An 18,693-nucleotide genomic window follows, 5' to 3' on the forward strand; every position below is an offset into this window, starting at 1 on the left:
CGCCTCCAGAAAATGTGGCCCGCATCATTCGACGCGAGCTCGAAGCCATGTCCCCTGCCTCCCTGCACCTACGTGATGGCGACAACCACTTGCCCACCATCTCTATGGTACAAGCCGTCGTCCGTCAAGAGCTTGCAAATCTTGGTCTCCAACCCGTAAGCCCCGTACGTCCTTCATCCCCACCCGACATCATTGCGATTGCTCCTGACCGACCTTCCTACTCCGCTCCACGTCAACGTAACCCTAACGACTGGCTGACACCCGACGACAGGCCCATTTGTTTCCTCTTCCACCGTATTGGCCACATATCCCGTCACTGTCGCAATTATTGGTCCCGTCGTAGCGCATACAATCCTCTCAGATGTCACCGCAACGACGAACAGCCCAGCCACTTCACGCCCACTCCAGCCCGGCAGACTGCTACATTCAACGGCCAGTTTTCCCGCCCCAGCCGCTTCCCGTCCTTCCTGCGTCGGCAGTCTCGTTCGCTCCTACTCCGTCGCTCCTCTCCTCGCCCCTACGCGCGCTCGCAAGCGGAAAAATAGACACTGCAGTGTCTGGAGGTTATGCTGCAATACAGCCTCAGTCCCAAAATCGTCGCTTAGCCCTCCGCGCACACCAAAATTTGCTCGCTATTCATGTCGATGGAGTCCCTGTGAGAGCCCTTATCGATACGGGCGCGCACGTGTCCGTCATGAATTCAACCCTCCGACGCCGCCTCAGAAAAGTACTGACCCCTGCTCCCACAGCCGTTTTCCGCGTTCCCGACGGCGCAACGCCTCTTGTTGTTGGACTATGCACAACCCGTGTGAACATTTCCGGCCGCCATACATCCGTTCTATTCTCTGTTCTGGACCAGTGCCCACATGACGTCATTCTTGGCCTCGACTTCCTGTCTGAGCATTCAGCCCTAATCAACTGCGCCACCAGTGTTGTCCAGCTTGACCTACTCCTTTCTGCTGAGTCACTGTCCCCAGTTGTATCTCGCCTTTGTGCTGTTGGCTATGTCCGTCTAACGCCTAAAGCCGCCACTTACATTTCTTTCTCATCTGTTCCTCCTGTCCCTGATGGTCCCTACGTAGTCACTCCGGACCTTGGCGTTGCCCTCTCGCGAAGTATTGCGCTTGCGCACACTGTCTGTACAATGTCGGCCAACCGAGCCTACCTTCCGGTTCTGAACTTTGGCTCGTCTATCCAACCGCTCCCGCAGGGCATCTCACTCGCCACGCTCTGCCCGGCTGCCGAATGTGTCATATCAGTCGTGGACACCTGCTTACCTTCTACTCATCAAGGACTGTTGCCTGCGGCTACATCAACTGAGAAACCACCGGACGACCACGACGACATGATCTCTTCTGACCTACCGCCGATGCAAGCCCACAATCTTAGGTGCCTTTTATCATCTTTTCGCGACATCATCGACTTTGATGCCCGTGTTTTGGCTCGAACCTCTGTAGTGACGCATCGCGTAAACACTGGTGATGCCGCTCCTATCCACGGACGTCCGTACTGCGTGTCCAGCGCTGAACGCACCGTCATCAATCAAGAGGTGGACAAGATGCTCGCAAAAGGCATCATCGAGCCCTCGTCAAGCCCTTGGGCTTCACCAGTTGTCCTGGTAGAAACGAAGGACGGCAGCTGGCGCTTCTGCGTTGATTACCGGCACCTATACCACATCACAAAAAAGGACCTATATCATCTCCCGAGGATCGATGATGCGTTAGATTGTCTCTACGGCGCCAAATATTTCTCTTCAATTGATCTTTGATCGGGGTACTGGCAAATTGCCGTTGATGAAAAGGACCGCAAAAAGACCGCCTTTGTGACGCCTGATGGATTATACCAATTTAAAGTCATGCCATTCGGATTCTCTGACGCGCCGGCTACCTTTGAACGAATGATGGACTCCCTTCTTCGCGGAATTAAGTGGTCGACCTGCCTCTGCTACCTTGACGATGTTGTGGTTTTCCCGCCTACTTTTGCTACGCACCTCAAACGCCTCTCCAGTATTCTGACAGTGTTCCGTAACGCCGGACTCCAGCTGAACTAATCGAAATGCAAATTCTGTCACCGCCAACACTCTATTCTCGGACACCTGGTTGATGCTTCTGGTGTCCGCCCAGATCCAGTCAAAATTCAAGCCGTCAAGGACATTCCTCTTCCTAGGTCGTCGAAAGATGTGCGCAGCTTTGTCGGCTAGTGCTCGTATTCTCGCCGTTTTATCAAAGATTTCGCCGGCATCGCTCGCCCCCTCACCGACCTTCTGAAAAACGACACCCCCTTTAACTGGGGCCCTGCTCAAGAGCACTCATTTTCCTCCCTCGTTCAATTGCTAATCTCTCCGCCCATCTTAGCCCACGTTGACCCGTAGTCTCCCACAGAGGTTCGCACCGACGCCTCCGGATATGTGATCGGTGCTGTGCTAGCCCAACGTCAACAGGGACATTATCGCGTCTTCGCTTATGCCAGCCACCTACTTTCCGCCGCAGAGCAAAAATACTCCATTACTGAGCGCGAGTGTCTCGCCCTTGTCTTGTCTGTAGCTAAATTCCGCCCGTAGCTGTTCGGCCGCTCATTCGCTGTTGTCACCGATCACTACGCTCTCTGTTGGCTGTCTTCACTAAAAGATCCCACCGGTCGCCTTGGTCGCTTGGCTTTGCGCCTCCAAGAATATTCATACTCAGTAGTGCACAAGTCCGGTCGTCGCCAACAGGACGCTGACTGTTTAGCCCGGTACCCTGTGAAGCCACCTGAGCTAGAAGACGCTGAGACCCTGCCCCGCCTCTTAGCTATCACTGCCCGATCAAAACGCACGACAGAATTTTTTGTCGCGCATCTGTCACGCGACACAATTTTGCGTCGCAAGACAAGCTGTCTTGTCGTGCCTTGTGTCGTGCGACAAGCTTCGTGTCGTGGGTTCTTTCGTGCGACAAAGTTGTTTGTAGTAGGTTCTGCCGCACGACAGACATCTTTCCTGCATTTTGTCGTGCGAAGAAGGTCCCTGTCGCAGCATTGGTCGCGCGACAGGTTTCTGTCGCAGGTACTGTTGCGCGACAGTGGGAGTCGTGCCGCGCGACAGAGATTGCGTGCCTCAGCAAAGTTGCCTGTCGTGGGTTCAGTCGCGCGACAGACTTCTAGCGCGCCTCTTTTCACGCGACAAAAGTACCTGTAGTGCGGCCTGTCGCGCGACACAACAGCTTGTCGTGGGATATGCTGCGCGACAGATACCTGTCGTGGGATGTGTCATACGACAGATTCCTGGTGAGGGTAAATATTTTACTGCAGAATTCTAGAAATACTGTTGTGCGGTCGTGTGACAGCGATATGATCAAATTGACCAAAGATGCTTCAAAGCGCGTTCACTGTGGCGAGTCGCGAAGAGGATGCGAGGTGCTCTGGTCTGTTGGTGACGGGCACCGAGCGAAATGAAGTGCTCATTCACATTGGCGAATCGAGTTTTGAACTCGCTTCCCGCGACCTGGCTCTCTCACCGAACGAGAATTGGCTTAGAGGAGAGGCACTGCTCGAGCACTCACCTAATTTCCTTCTGTTCCCACATGACAATGTGACGAAAGTAGTGCATGCTCAAGAGTGTAATGCGGCTTTGAAAGCCCAAAATCTGTATGCACAAGCGGCGAAGCCAGCGGTGCCTACGTATCCGCACGCTCTTGCGGTGGCGGCATGTAGCTGCAGCCACGACATCGCCTGCACACCAATCGGTGTGCGCAAGTCGAATGGCGCTACTGAAAGTATGTGTCCTCTTGGCTTCTGTGACATGTTCAAGCCATGTAACATAATGTACCGCTACTACTATATGCGCAGAAAAAACCAAGGACACTTCTATGCGTCGCTGAAAAGGATGTCGTTAATTGTCAAGCAGAGAAAATTACTCGCCATAACCATCCGGCTACACAAAGGCAGCATGTGTGTACATGCACGCAGTTCTCTGTATAAAGGTTCAAAGCAACCCCGATATCATTTTTCCGGGCGTTTCAGTTTTAAGAGCGTCAGCTCTTACTACTTACGTTTGTCAAGGACACGTCTGTCTGCAGGGAAGGTCAAATTAGCCAAGACAGTTACCACACTATGTCACATAGCAACAGCGGGCGCGTAGAGCCTCAGTTGTCACAGATACCTTCGATCCGTTTTACATATGCCAGTATAGCGGCTATCGAAGTGGAACCCCGGGGACCCCCATTTGCATCAAATACGGGGGGGTCCGTTTTACGCATAACGATCGAAGTGGTGTCATTTGACTTCTCATGTTCCTGAGGATAAAATAAATATTTAGATGAAGCCCAAAATATGTGTGGGATTCGCACCGACGACCTTTTCGCCCCCAAACCGTGCATTCCGGGGACTTCCAGACAGCCATAAGGCCTAATCGTTTGTCGCAGAGAGTTCCGGATGCAGTCAAACAATTCATCTTGTTCTAATGCACACGTTTATAAAATTCGTTAACTGATATATAAGGAGGAAACATACCGGATATAGCGAAGGTGGCTGTAAATCGCAATAGTAGTGCAAAATCATTGATTTAGATGACGCTGCTTGTATCTTAGAACGAATGTTTCCGAAACGAAATGCCCTCAGATGTTTGTATTTGTCTTCTCCACGTTTGCTGAGCACCCCGAGCACCCTGAGCACGAGAGCACTTGAAGCTCTCGTAGCTAACGCTCTTAAGTCCAACGCTGATGCAGTGTTGGCGGAGAATTTTTTTTAGCGGCAGTGACGTGGTGCTTATCATAAAATAGCAAAAAAAATACTTTACGATGTCGTTCATTGCCTTCACTGAAAATTTCATGACGGTGACACGAAAATGTCGCTAAATATAGACAGCAGCGTATGCAGCCGAAGGTGAAATGCAGCGGCCGGCGAGTTTGAACCGATTTGATTCTCGGTCGAAATGAGAATAAAGTCTTGGGACTGACATCAACCGCGCGCTTTAAAGAGTTTCACCTGCTTTGACACAGTCTAGCTCCTGTGCACCCGCTCTCGGTCCTCTAAACTACTCTGGTCCCAGTGTGACTGTGTGCTATGACAATCTGAGCGAAAAGGAGGATGTCTGGGGGTTTTGATATGCACCACGGCCATACAGTCGAGCGACATAATAACGTACGGGTGCGGCATGCCAGCCTGAATACCGGCCGCCAGCGTCAGAAAAATGCGACAGTAATGTTTGTTCAAGTCCATACTAAGCCATCGGATGGAGTATCGTTGGCCAATATCGAGTCGTTGGTACAAGCGATAACAGGAATACAAACACATGTCTCCCCACGGCGCCTTTAATTGCTGCTGCTCAATCGCGGCTCCCCTGGCCTCAGCTGGCTCCGCTCCTGAAGGTGTCGCGGAAACCGAGCATATCTTTGTTTTACTGTGATACGAGGTTCACAGTAAAACGATGACGAGAGCAGCACCTCAGCGCTAGCCAGTTTCGAAGTGCACTCAGCTGCTGCATCAATGCGAAACCGGCTAGGCTTAGCGACGACTAGGGCAGCCAGGGGGTAGCGCGTAGTTCATTGCCCGGCGCGCCCGCGGGCGGCGTCGTTCCCGAAAGCTCGCCTCGCTCACTCCCGCTGGCTCACTGATTGGCTCAACAGCTTGCGACCTTCACTCGGAAGGCTGGAAAATCGAGAAGCGAGCGACTGGCGCTGCGACTGAGCGATACTTTATGCCCACGCTTGCACTACTGGTGAACAAACTTTAACGCACATATGCTTGGGTTATCGGCTGCTTTGCGGCGAGTCTTAGTTAAGATCGTCCGCGACGCCATCGTCACCGTCCGTGACGCACAGGCTGAGAGCTTCAATTCCAGTACGTGCCGAAACAACTCGTATTTTTCGTAACGATGCGAGCTCGAAAACACGCCTGCTTCGATGCGCTAGTGGGCTCTTGCTTGTTAAACTACACGCGATCAGGATGCGGCGAGTGCTAGCCACTGTTGCATATTAGCTAAAGTGAGACCCAAGTATTGACGTAGTTTCGTAACGCAGTTGATATCAAAGCACTCCGCTTGTACTCGTCACCGATTAAGCTGTTAAGTTTCATGATTTCCGGTGAGCGTGCCAGTGTCGCGCAAATTAATGCATCGCAGCTACTCTCCATAGTGCCAATTGCGTTCAACATATCCACGATATTCGCCAGCTTGAGATACGGCGCTTTTCTTCGCTGTTTTTGTCGCAACTTAGTGATTTTATCTGGCGTCAAACGAAATTGCATTCTGTCAACACCGTCGTCTGCTCCGTCGTCTGCTAGGGCATCCGGGTCACTTCAGGGGATCACAGGATCGCAGCTTCTACAAACGACATGCCAGAAAAAGTAACTGAAAGCGCTTTAGCATTCTTAAATAATCTAAAATAATTTAAAATAAATGCAGTGTCTTTGTTGTGAAGATAATATAAGTAATCATGGTTTTAAAAAACAAATTTTTTTGTCGGTTGAAATTTTTCACCGACGCGAAAGCGCAGCAGTCGGCGCCATTGCAGCGCAACCGACACCAAAACGTTGACCGACACGTCGTGTTTTGTATTATTTGCCTCTTTGAGGCATTGCTTGAGTACTTGTACGGCGGACACGTGTGAAGAACTCATTCAATAGGAAGGTGAGCAGGAGTGTGTTTTGGAAGCCAACGACCAGGATTTCGGCCTGTCAACATTGGCGAGTTTCAACGGGTAAGCCATGAAGAGTGCTGCGACGTCTTTTCATCTGTTAGGGGAACGAAGACTCCTGCGCCGTTTTACTAAGCCTGGATGAATCGCATGGCCGGTGAGTCCCGCTCTGCGTTTCTTTGCTAATGATCTGTATTCACACGCGCTATTTGTATGCGGCTATATAGGGATGTGAGTGGAGGCAGTATGCCTGCGGTTGCCGCAGCTATAATGCGGTGCCAAAAAAGCAGGGCCTATATCCTGCATGACAAGTGTTGTTCTCATTGTCTTTATGTGCATTTATTACTCGCGTGCCGTGGCAAATAAAAATGGCACCAGATATCACAACAGAGTTACGCTTTCGCTTGCTAGCGCTTCTACGCTCGGTGCAAAAGCATGGATTTGCACTGCGTAGAAGACGATGAGCGAGAAGTGCCGCGCGGCGGAGCGCTCGCGCTAGGCCAGCTGCGATCAGACACCGCACTATTTTGCTCAGGGTTAGTACTCATCGGATTAGTGCTTGTGCCTTAATATGCGTCATGCTAAATTTTGAGACAGTGATCGCATGCGAAAGGCTAATTCATATTCATCGCCTTGTCATTTGTAAACTTGTCTGTGCTTCCCCAGTGGAACAGGATTTGAGGCAGTGTTATGTCGAAGTTAGATCAATCTTGCGTCTCCTGAGCTGTAAACGTTGATGCTTCCTCTCCTTCTGAGCACTGCGAGCTGTCGGATATGCAACTGCACAATTATTTAGGATTTCTACCTTTTTGCTACATCCCTCGCTTTTGTGGCCCGCATTCAAGTCGTTCGCCATTGTCCATGGTTTTTTTGTTACTTATTTTCGCCTTGTTATTTATTCTTGGTTGCGTGCCATCAGCTGTGGTGCCGGCGATTCTCCGAGCTCGGAACTCTTCCCAGGCACGGGATCCTACCCACAGACCTCCCTTCGCCGCACTCACGAGTGTTCTTTGGTATTTTTTGTTTCTCTTGCCTTTACTTGCATTGCCAGTCGACAAATTTGTGCAGCTTTTAATTGTATGCAGATTTGTTAAATGCGCTAGAAATTTTCCTATGATGCCAAGCTGTGCTGTGAGATATCAAGCTTCTTGCTAGTGAAGGCATGCTTTTTTCCATTCTCTCTTCTCATTTAACCAAGGCAGACTGGTTGCAACTTTCAATTTAATACCTAGACTTTGGTGCAAGGCACCATGATAGGAATTAATGAAAACCTGCACATCCTATATTCAAATTGGTGTGCGGTATTTCAGCCAGCTCATCTTTCAGTGTGGTTATAACAGTCATTGTGACTCTTCTCAAAGAATGTATATGGGTGCATTACATAAAATCTGTACATTTGTTTTGTCATGGGCTAGCTCATTGGTTTTTTATTTACTTATATTACGTCTAAGTTTAGTTTTTAAAGCAGTAGATGATTTCCTCTCTTGTCATTCATGACATGGCTACAGCCACTGACAGCTGTTGCTCTGGATGTATTTATTTGCAGTTGCCAGCGACCAGCATCTATTGGGCCATGCGTGCTTCCTGCCTTTGGCTGTGTCATCCCTCCTGATCCGTTCATGGTAGTTATTCTTTTTCAGTGATGCATATCTTAGCTGCCTATTTAGAAAAATATTTTCAATATAGGCTTGCAGCTAGGTTTAGAAATGCATGAAACTCTACATGCACTTCACAGCAGTACCTCAGCTTATAATTACTGGAACTGTAGACTTGTATAAAATATAGTCGCTGATGTAGCTCTTGATGTAGCTGCTGTTAACATAAACGTGCTTTGACATTGCACACCTGTTGCCTGGTATGCATATGTGTCCTCGAAAAGGACCTATATGTTCATTTATCCCTTTAAAAACATTGTGCTCTACAATTATGGTTTACCAGTATTTCTGACACAGAGACCAAATTGTCAGTCAGTAATGTAACATTGCACGATGACACCAATCCTTGTATGGTATAGCATCCTTGCAATGCACTGGGCAAGCTGCTGTCAGCGCAGATTTATTGCTGGTTTATTGCCATAGCATATGGTTATACTGCACAGTTTGTACCTCTACCTTCTTAAAGCTGTATACTTGAAAATTTTAAAATTAGTTGAAGGAAAATTCAAGGAAATGTAACAGTAACTGTCTCACATTTTGGTGGACACTTGAACCGTGATATAAGGAAGGGATATAGAAGGGAAGTAATGAAGAGCTGATGCCCATGTTAGATGCCCCTCTTTAGTTAAACATACCTCGCAATTAACACATTTGGTGCAAAACAAACATGGGACTTGCACGCTCACAAGCACCCTCATGTCAGTAAAACAAAGTGCCAATGTTGCCGTACTTTAGAGCTTTGCTCCTAAAAGCGCAGCTGACTGCTGCTCAAAGTTGAGAGCAAAAATGTCTACTTTTCCTCATGTGCAGTCTGCGGTGCTGGTGTCATTTGCAATGGTGATTGACATTGAGTTGCATGATGCTCAGTCTGTTCCTGGAGTTAGTGATTTTGTCTGTCGTGTGAATGTGCTGTTAAAATTAGTGCAGAACAATGGTTCTCTAGTTCATTTTAGGTAACTGTCTCCTGTGCCATATGCTACCACCCTTTTTCCTCAAATTTCCTAATCTCATTTAGCCACCTGATTGCCACCCATTCATGCATTCACCTACTCTTGGAATCCTCCCAGTGTTTTAGTGTGGTATTGCTTATATCTTCTCTGCATTACACATGCACTGCACTTCCTCTTTTTTTGATTTAGTCAAGATAACTCTGTTCTATTTCTTGCATAAGCATAAGAGGCGACTCAAGTGCACCATCTGGGCTTGTGATGCAATGTGTAGGGTGCTTCATTTTTGGGTAAAACCTGGTTTCTTCCTACTGTTGCACCAAAAAAGATTCTTAAAGATCAGGTTCAACCCAATTTTCGTGCAAATGTGCCTGTAAGAAAGTGTGGTTTGAAGGTGCACAATGGCGAAGAACTGCTGGAGTGTAGTGGATGTCACATAATTCTTCTGACAGATTTTTTAAACAATTCTGGTTATTTTATTTCTCTTTTAATGTTTATTGTTTGTCGGTTGCTTATAATTTTTGGATATACTGAAAACTACATGTACTGACTGGTATTTCATTCCAATAATTATACCCATTATTATGAAGCTGTGTTGGAAGGTAGGTGTGCATTTAGTATGCGTGCTTTGAATTTCAGTGATTGTTTCTGCAATGCAAAATGGAGGACAGGTCTCTGCTGTGCGAGTTTTTTGCAATGGAGTGAAAGTAGCTGGAGAAACATTTGCTACTGTGTCACCCAGCCAAAAGTTCTCCCACAGACCACTGAGCTTCTGAATACCTATGGCTTAAAGCTCGAAGCTCTGGTTGCCCTTTCCGAGGTTTTCTGCATTAACGAGTGCAAGCCCAAGGGCTTGAAACCATAGAGCTATACACAGTAGTGCTGGGGCCGTGCAGCAAGTCAGTGTGAATTAGGTCGCGATAAACATTGTTTACTGTAGAAAGCTAGTGTGAAAAAATAGTTGCGCTCACAGAAACCGCTGTTTCTTTCTTAGTCGGTCATTGAAACAAAGCAATGCATGTAAAATTTTATATCTCACTGATCCCTCAATTTTTTTCCAGCTAAAGACCAAGAGTTGCATGGAAGTTGTGCAAGCCACCAAGTTGCGTGTGATTTTTGCCAGAAACCTGGAGCAGGCTGGGAAATTAGTGGATGGCCAGTGGTATTCACTCAGTAAGGCAAGCTTTTTCTGTAAGTACAGTTTTTGGCATGGCATTGCTTAGGAACGCATGCACTAATCTGACTACTCTATGTCCGCCCATGCTTCAAGAATAATGAAGTACATGAAAAAATTGATTTCCGAAAAAAAAATTGCCGCTTCTGTTATGTTTTTTCAGGAAAGTATTCGCCATTTAAAGGGCTGTGAAAACCTTAAAAATTATATGCTTGTTGTGGCTTTTTTTTTCAAATTTCTTCCACGTCTATGTTGGCCTGACCTTGTAGCTTGTCTGCATGAGATTGGCTGCTACCTACAGTTTGCTTTTTTGTTGCTCCTTTATTGCCTGTCACAATCTTTACTTTGCGGGGCAGTGTCATGCAGTTTGGGAAGTAATCTGATCTTATTTCTGCATTAGCCTGTAGTGCAAGCTTTTGCATGTGGGGCAGGTTTATGGTGTCCTTTTGTTCGCTGTAACTGCAGTTTGGCCATGAGGGCTAGAGGCTTAGCCCTTTTTTTATTTTTATGCAGTGTCATATACTTCATGCATAAATTAATGAAGTAAGCACTATTTTTTGTAATAAATGAACATTCATTATATCTGTGGCCATTACTGTGCACTTGACTCTAAAATGGCTTTCTTTTGGCATTCAGTATTACATCTTAAACCCAGCCGGAAGACACAAAACAGGAGAAGAGATGAGCACAAGATGAGGCTGGTCTAACTGAAATTTTATTGAAGGAAAGTGGCAAAAGAAGACCTGCAAAGAGATTCAAGCACGCAAGACCCCAAAGCAGTGAGAGGGCAAAAAATAACCGAAAGGCACTGACGTACTAGTAAACCATCTAAAGAACTAATTCCTTACAGTGAAGGTTCACCGACGGTTTAGCCAGGCACTTGTTTTTAGCCTTACTGATGTAGTAAGCCTCAACTATATCGGGAAAGATTTATCACTTCCCTAAACCACTGATGTGCCGCAGAAATCAGGCGTGCAAAGAGAAAGGTAGTCCTCCGATTGCATTCACGACATTGAACGTGCAGTGTCAGGTGAAAATTCGCCTTCCTCTCTGTACAGTGAAAGTGCTCTCAGCCAGGCGCACATTCAGACATCTGCTTGTCTGCCCATAGTAGTTTCAGCTACGAGGCAGTGGAATGCAAAAAATCGGTTTACTTTTGCAAGTGGTGAACATTTTTTATCTGCCACTGTGCATAGCGGATGATTACCCGTAGTTGTATCAAGCCTAGTTTGAACGGAGAAGCAAAGGGCTCCTACCTTACTTTTAGCGGTCAAGACAACAGCAACATCATACTTTGGTGCAACTTTCTTGGGATGGTGCGAAATGGCGTGGAGGTAAGGTATAGAGCCCGTCTTTTTGTGCTGCTCAACTACGTCATCATCATGTGAACGGTGTTTCGTTCCCTCGAGAGAGTAAAAACATACTCTGACAGGTGCACAAGATGGGGAAGTGGGAACCCAGATGCCATTGGCTTGGAAACCTGCTCCTAGAATGCATTCTAAACACTGTGATGGCATGTCTTCCATAAAGCAGTCGTGATGCATGTGATTGCCAACCTGTCCTTCACCAGCCTCGAGTGGTTCAACTCGTAGCTAAGAGGCTTCCTGATCTTGGGCTTTGGCGCCAACATATGTGGTCGTCCGCAAAGCGCAGGTCTAAGTCAAGAAGCTACAAACGATTATGCTTAGTGAAATTCAGACCTAAAAGATAGGCTTTGACCACATGCCTAAAGATTTCTAAAACGTCTTGTGCCAACTTATCTGAGCCCTCCTTGTGCAAAAAAATTAGGTAGCTATCAACATAACGAAATGCTACTATGCCGAGGCCTTCCAAACAGGGCTTTGATGCGGTATCGACTCTGGACAGAAGAATGTCGCAGAGGAACAGTGCAACCTGGGACCCTCTGCATATGCCTGATTTATGATGTAAATACCGCCTTGCCAACTCACAAAAGTGAAGTTCTGTGGAGTTCTAGTTTCTTGTGGACAGCAACCTGGGCAGGTGCTCTGCAGTGAGCATCGACATGGAGGGCCTGCACTATTCATTGCCACATGATAGACCTCTGAGGTATGTGCAAACTGCATCAGGGTGAACAATGAACATGCTTTTACAGATAATTGCGTGATTTCGGTTGCTGGCTTCTTGGGGGTGTTGTCCTTTTACTGCAAATCCGCATTTGTCAGTTGGCAGGGCGGTATTTACATGCAGGTCGTACCTTTGCTCAGCAACATTTTTTTTTGTCTAAAGTCAATAAGGCATTAGAGCCCTGTTTGGAAGACCTTGGCATAGTAGCATTTCGTTATGTTCATGACTGTAATTTTTCTGGACATAGAAGGCTCAGATAAGTTGGCACAAGATGTTTTAGGAGTCTTTAAGGCATGCGGTCAAGGCCTGTCTTTTACATCAGAATTGTCTAAGCAGAACCTTTAGCAGTTTCTTGATGCAGACTTGCGCTTTGTGGACGAATATGTTTGTCGGGGCTACAGCTAAAGATCGGGGAAGGCTCTTTTTAGCTACGAGTCGGACCACTCGTTGTTGGGGAAGGATGGTGAAGAGGTGTATTTGTCGCTGGTTAAGGTCAGTAAAGATGGAAACACTTGATGGGTGTGCATGACATCAGATTTAGATAAGTCATGCCATCACTGCTGAGGACGCATTCTTGTAGCAGGTTTCCAAGCAACTGGGTTCCCACTTGCCCATCTCAACAACCTGTCATAGCATGTTTTCACTCGCTCAAGGGTAAGGAGCACATACTCCGATGATGCTGATACACCTTACCTCCACAGTATTTCACAGTCTCAAGAAAGTCGCGGGAAAGCGTAATGCTGCTGTTGTCTTAACAGCGAAGTGCAAGACAGGAGGCGTTTGCGCCGCCATTAAAAAGGCTTGATAAAACTGGGTACTTGTCCACAATGGACAGTGTCACAAAAAAGGTTCACCACTTGCAAAATTAATGGAGTTTATTGCGTTCCTCTGCCTTATGGCTGCAACTAATATTGGCAGACAGGCAGATATTTGAGTTTGCACTTGACTGAGCACTTTCACTCTATAGGGGGAAGGCAAATTCTAATCTGGCACTGTATGCTCAATCTTGTGAATGCAAATCTGAGGATGCCATGTCTCTTTACACGCCTAATTTCCACGACACATCAGTGGTTTATGGAAGGGATAAATCTCTCGGTAGATAGTTGAGGCTTACTACATCGGTAAGGCTAAGGACACGTGTGGCTAAGCCATCAGAAAACCTTCACCGTAAGGAATTTGCTTTTTAGATGGTTCATTAGTATGCCAGTGACCTTTGATTGAACTTTGCCCTTTCAATGCTTTGGGTTATTGTGTGCTTGTATCTCTTCGCGGGTGTCCTTTTGCGGCTTTCCTTCAATGATGCCGCCGCAGTGGCTCAGTGGTTATGGCGCTCGGCTGCTGTCCCAAAAGACGCAGGTTCGATCCTGGCCGCACCAGTCAAATTTCAATGGAGGCAAAATTTTAGAGGCCCGTGTACTGTGCGTTGTCAGTGCACGCTAATGAACCCCAGGTGGTCGAAATTTCTGGAGCCCTCCACTACGGCGTCCCTCATAGCCCGAGTCGCTTTGGGACGTTAAACTCTCACAAATCAATTAATCAAAATCTTCAATTAAATTTTTGTTAGTCCCGCCTCTTGAGCTCATGTCTTCTTGTGTGTTCTGGCTGGTTTTAAGGTGAGTCAGTACCAACTCGGCCAGTCATAAGCCTTGTTCAGTATTACAACATTTTGAATAAAGTGAGAAGTTTACTAGGCTATGTTGCCGGGGATCGTGTCCGCAGCAGTTGTGGGCTACTCAGAAGAGATAGCGTCATATGATTGGTTGTGTAATTGGCAGAGGATGATGTGAGGATGCTGCTCGGAAAGAAAATTTCATAATCGGATAATTATTTACAGCCAAAAATGTCCAAAAAGTGACTGGGCCAGAGAAAAATTGCCGCGAAATTTGAAAACGCTGAAAGTAGGTGGAGCTACAGCGTAGTGCCAAGTTTGGAAAACTGGAAGTATGGACAAAGCCAAAGCTTGGCGCCAAGTTTGAAAACTCGAAATGAGCAATCACGTGACCAGTGATAAGTGTCCTATACTTAACCAGGAGATAGGAAAAAGAATGATAAATTGGAGGCAATTAGGTAATTATTGAGAAGCGAAAGGCAATGAACGCGTGATTAGACTGGGCGGGTATTCAGTGAGTGGGCAGGAACGATCCGTGGAGGGAAATTTGAAAACTCGAAATCGTTGCTGGGATGAAATGAGGGTAAAATAAGAGTTAATTGATAACCAATCAAGTCAACGAGAAAACAACCATGGAGCCAAATTTGAAAGGCGACCAGTGTCGAGGAAGCATCAACGCTTTCACATTTTTTTTGCGCAGGTAGCAGCGGTGATCTCTATTTTTTGTTTTTTTCAGCCAAGACAAAAACCATTTTTCTTTGCTCATGGGCGATGTATCTAGGAACCTGCGGCCAGGACAACGCTGGAGAGCATGCATCAGCAAGCTCGAAAAAAAAGCACGAAACAGTAAATAAATATTGATCATTTTCATTTCAATTCTAGTGGTTTTGTGCACGAATTACTCTGGAATGCACAAAGCTTGTGTTAATTGACAGGCGACCATTAACAAGCTGTGCATTTTTGTGCATAGCCTACTCCAGAACACAAATCCTGTGTTAATTGACAGGTGACAGTAACGACTGTTACACAGTGTATGAGCACTACACAAGACACACTACAGAAGACAAGGCAAACTACAGAAGACAAGACAGACTACAGAAGACAAGACAGACTACAGAAGTCAAGACAGACTACAAAAGAGAGGACAAACTACAGAAGACAGACTATAAGATACAAGACAGACTATAAAAGACAAGACAGACTACAGAAGACAGGACTACAAAAGACAAGACAGACTACAGAAGACAAGACAGACTACACAAGACATGCCCAAAATACGACAAGACTACAGAAATTTTCTGTCTTAGAATCCTGTAGTGCGTTTTGACTGGGTGCTCTCACCGATATGGCCAACGAACAGCCCCACGACTCATCTTTACGCGCTATCTTTGATAGCCTCCGCTCTGCAAACCGATCTCCGTCTCTGCAAATTTATGTGCTCCAGAATGGCATTTTATATCGCTGCAATCTACTATCCATTGGTTCTCTATTGCTGCTCGTCATACCCAAACATCTACGCTCTTCTTTCCTTGACGAATTGCACGATCTGCCTACAGCCGGCCACCTTGGCGTGTCCCACACGTGCGCTCGAGTGAGGCACCGCTTCTTTTGGCCTGACCTGTATCGTTCCGTCAAGTATTACGTTGGCGCTTGCGGCCTGTATCAACGTCGGAAAAGGCCCTCCACTTTGTCTGGTGGTCTCCTACAACCCATCGACGTACCTCCGGAACCTTTTCACCGTGTTGGCCTCGACCTTCTCGGCCCTTTTCCCACGTCAATCTCCGTCAACAAGTTGATCGCTGTCGCAACTGATTATACGACTCGGTACGCCATCACGCGTGCTTTGCCTACCAGCTGCACTACCGATGTCGCCAATTTTCTTTACCAAAACGTCATTCTTCACCATGGCGCCTCTTGTCAACTGCTCGCCGACCGTGTTCGTTATTTTCTGTCCCGAGTGATTAATGACATTCTTCGTTCGTGTGCCACGCAGCACCAGCTCGCGACAGCTTACCATCCACAAACCAACAAGACTAATGAACGGTTCAACCGCACGCTCATCGGCATGTTAGCAATTTACGTCTCGCCAGACCACCGAAATTGAGACGCTGTTTTGCCTTATGCGACTTTTGCATATAAATCTTCACAGCATGACACAACCGGCTATTCCCCTTTCTACCTTTCGTTTGGTCGGCAGCCCATCTTGCCTTGGGACACACTCATGCCGTCTTCTTCAGTCGCCACCACTTCTTACGCTCAGGACACCATCGTCAGGCCTCGCTGGCGCGCCAAATAGCCCGTAGTCGGCTCCGTGCCTCACAAGCTTCCCAGAAGTCCGCCTACGACCGCCATCCCCGGGCAGTCGAATATGAACCCGTATCACTTGTCCTCCTCTGGACGCCGTCACGCAGCGTCGGTCTCTCCAAGAAGCTCCTTTCTCACTACCGGGGCCCTTATCGTGTGGTGCGCCGTGTTAGCAACATGAACTATGAAATTGCACCCCTTGCGTGCTCGCCATCGTCCTCCGGCCCCTCCACCGACGTCGTCCATGTCTGCCGCCTAAAACATTATCACGACGTTCATACGTCGCCACTCTGACGCCGAGACGGCGTCTCATCAGTCGGGGGTCCTGAAGCGGGAAGACGACGACGAGACGGAGCGAATGAACGGGTGGACGAAGATGGCAACAAAGTTCTGACTGCGTTCTGAGTGCCGCTCGTAGCTACTTCGCTGGTGTACATAGGTGTAAATATATTCTTTCCCGCAACAATATTCCGCAAATAATTTCTATCTGTGAACTCTGCAAATAACTCTCCCCTGCTATTCCTAGAGCTTATCTCATAGCCGCCTGCCGTCTGGTTACCAGCCTGCTTCTTGCCTACCTTCATGTTGAAGTCGGCCATCGGTACAGTGTTTTGTGATTTTACTTTGCTCATTGCAAATTTCTCGTACTGATAGAAGCTTTAAGGGATGTGGTCATCATGGCTAGATGTAGGAGCGTAGGCCGGCACCACCCTCTGCTTGTACCTCCTATTTAACCTAATTATGATAGCTGTTATCCTCTCGGGAATACTGTGCGAAGATGAACCTAAGAGGTAGCTGCAGACAAGAAATACGACGTTCGGGGCCTGCCATCTCACCTTCAGTAGCGGCCGCTTGATGAGCTCTGTTCAACTGCATCGCGTCGACGCTGCGGCAATAAGCTGATGACACGTAACAAATTGATGGAGGCGCTGGGTTTGTCGTCTCTCACAAGACGCAGCCTGAAGAACTGGAGCTTCGCCGGAGCCGTGGTATTGCTGGTCTCAAATCCGTGCCATTCACGATGCAGCAGACAGCGGATACTGCACGAACATCAACTGGGGGTCATCCTTCCCAGACTGGTAATGTGCCGTCCACCCCAAACCAGCCCAGTGGCGCATACGTTCCTGGAGCGCTGTCCCTTTGTTGGCCAAGCCGGTGAAGACATCGACGAGTGACCTACCCACTACGAACGTGTGAGCCGCTATAACCACTGGTATTCGGCCGAAAAAATTGCGAATGTATGGCTTTCTTGACTCAAACCGCCCTGCGGTGGTATGCGAACCGCGAATACTCATTGTCCACATGGGAACGGTTTGCCGATGATCTACAACTAAGCTTTGACGCACTACTACGAAGAAGAAACAGGCTGATGAGTCTCTTGCCTAGAGGGCCCAAGCTGTGGGCGAGACTTGCACCAGATACCTCGAGGCTGTCCTCAGCAGATGAAGTGAACTAGACTTGTCGGTTAAGGTTCATATATAAAACAGCGGGAAAGACTGGACGAAAGAAGGAGACCAAACAAGCGCTGTTTTTTCGAGCAGTGTTCTGCACAATGCAGGATTACGAACAGCATAAAGCGCAAGAGACGAAAAAGCGTGTGATGTTGAAGAAACGAACTACACATGCGTGGTGATCTAGGCTTGCTGGTGAAGGTTCATACCAAAAACAGCGCAAAAGATGTGCTGTTTTAAGTATGAACAGTTCTGAAACGGTGCGAGACATTCGACGCTAGATTGTCTCAAGAGAACAAGATAGGACTTCTCAAGCGTATTGCAGAAGATATCTAGCACTTTCTCATCTCCGAGGACATCAAAATTTGGTGTCAGATGTCTTCCCGCACTGCAGGACAATCGACGCATTCAAGACTTGCCGTATCCCGCCGAAGTCTGGACGCCTAGCCAATATTGCGACGTTGCCTACTATCGAAGAGTTTCCATCGCAGACTTTTCTGAACACAATGCGTGAAACAGTTCCGGACGAGCTGGTACGACGCGAGCAGCTTGCCTGGCTTGTACGAAAACATCTTTGATGGAAGTCTGCCTGGTTGGGTTCTTGAAACAATAGTAGAGAGAAAACTGACGCCAGCCATATTTTATGTTTGCCCAACGTGTTAGGGACCAACCCAGTCCCTTCTTCAGGGGTGACTAAAATATGTGCCAGTAGCAGCGGAGGGCTGGCTTCGTTCTTCCTTTGCTACCACAAGGCGCAGCATGCTAACGCACGCGGAGGGGAGCGCTCCTGGAGTCTATTCATCACCCCCTTTGTCAGCCGGTTGTGCTATGACTTGACATGCCGCTTCTTGAACAGGTTT

At 47.6% G+C, this 18,693-nt stretch overlaps 1 protein-coding gene across 1 annotated transcript; it reads left to right on the forward strand.

The window, feature by feature from the left end:
• The first annotated feature begins 6,514 nt into the window (after positions 1-6,514).
• Positions 6,515-16,374, forward strand: LOC144095582 (uncharacterized). The gene is made up of 6 exons (XM_077629264.1): positions 6,515-6,765; positions 7,528-7,621; positions 8,155-8,230; positions 10,272-10,401; positions 14,815-14,924; positions 16,228-16,374. The coding sequence occupies exons 1-6, from the start codon at positions 6,750-6,752 to the stop codon at positions 16,372-16,374; spliced, it is 573 nt and encodes a 190-aa protein (XP_077485390.1). The 5' UTR covers positions 6,515-6,749.
• The last annotated feature ends 2,319 nt before the right edge of the window (positions 16,375-18,693 follow it).

This window comes from Amblyomma americanum, chromosome 6, assembly GCF_052857255.1.
Source record: "Amblyomma americanum isolate KBUSLIRL-KWMA chromosome 6, ASM5285725v1, whole genome shotgun sequence".
Lineage (NCBI taxonomy): Eukaryota > Metazoa > Arthropoda > Arachnida > Ixodida > Ixodidae > Amblyomma > Amblyomma americanum.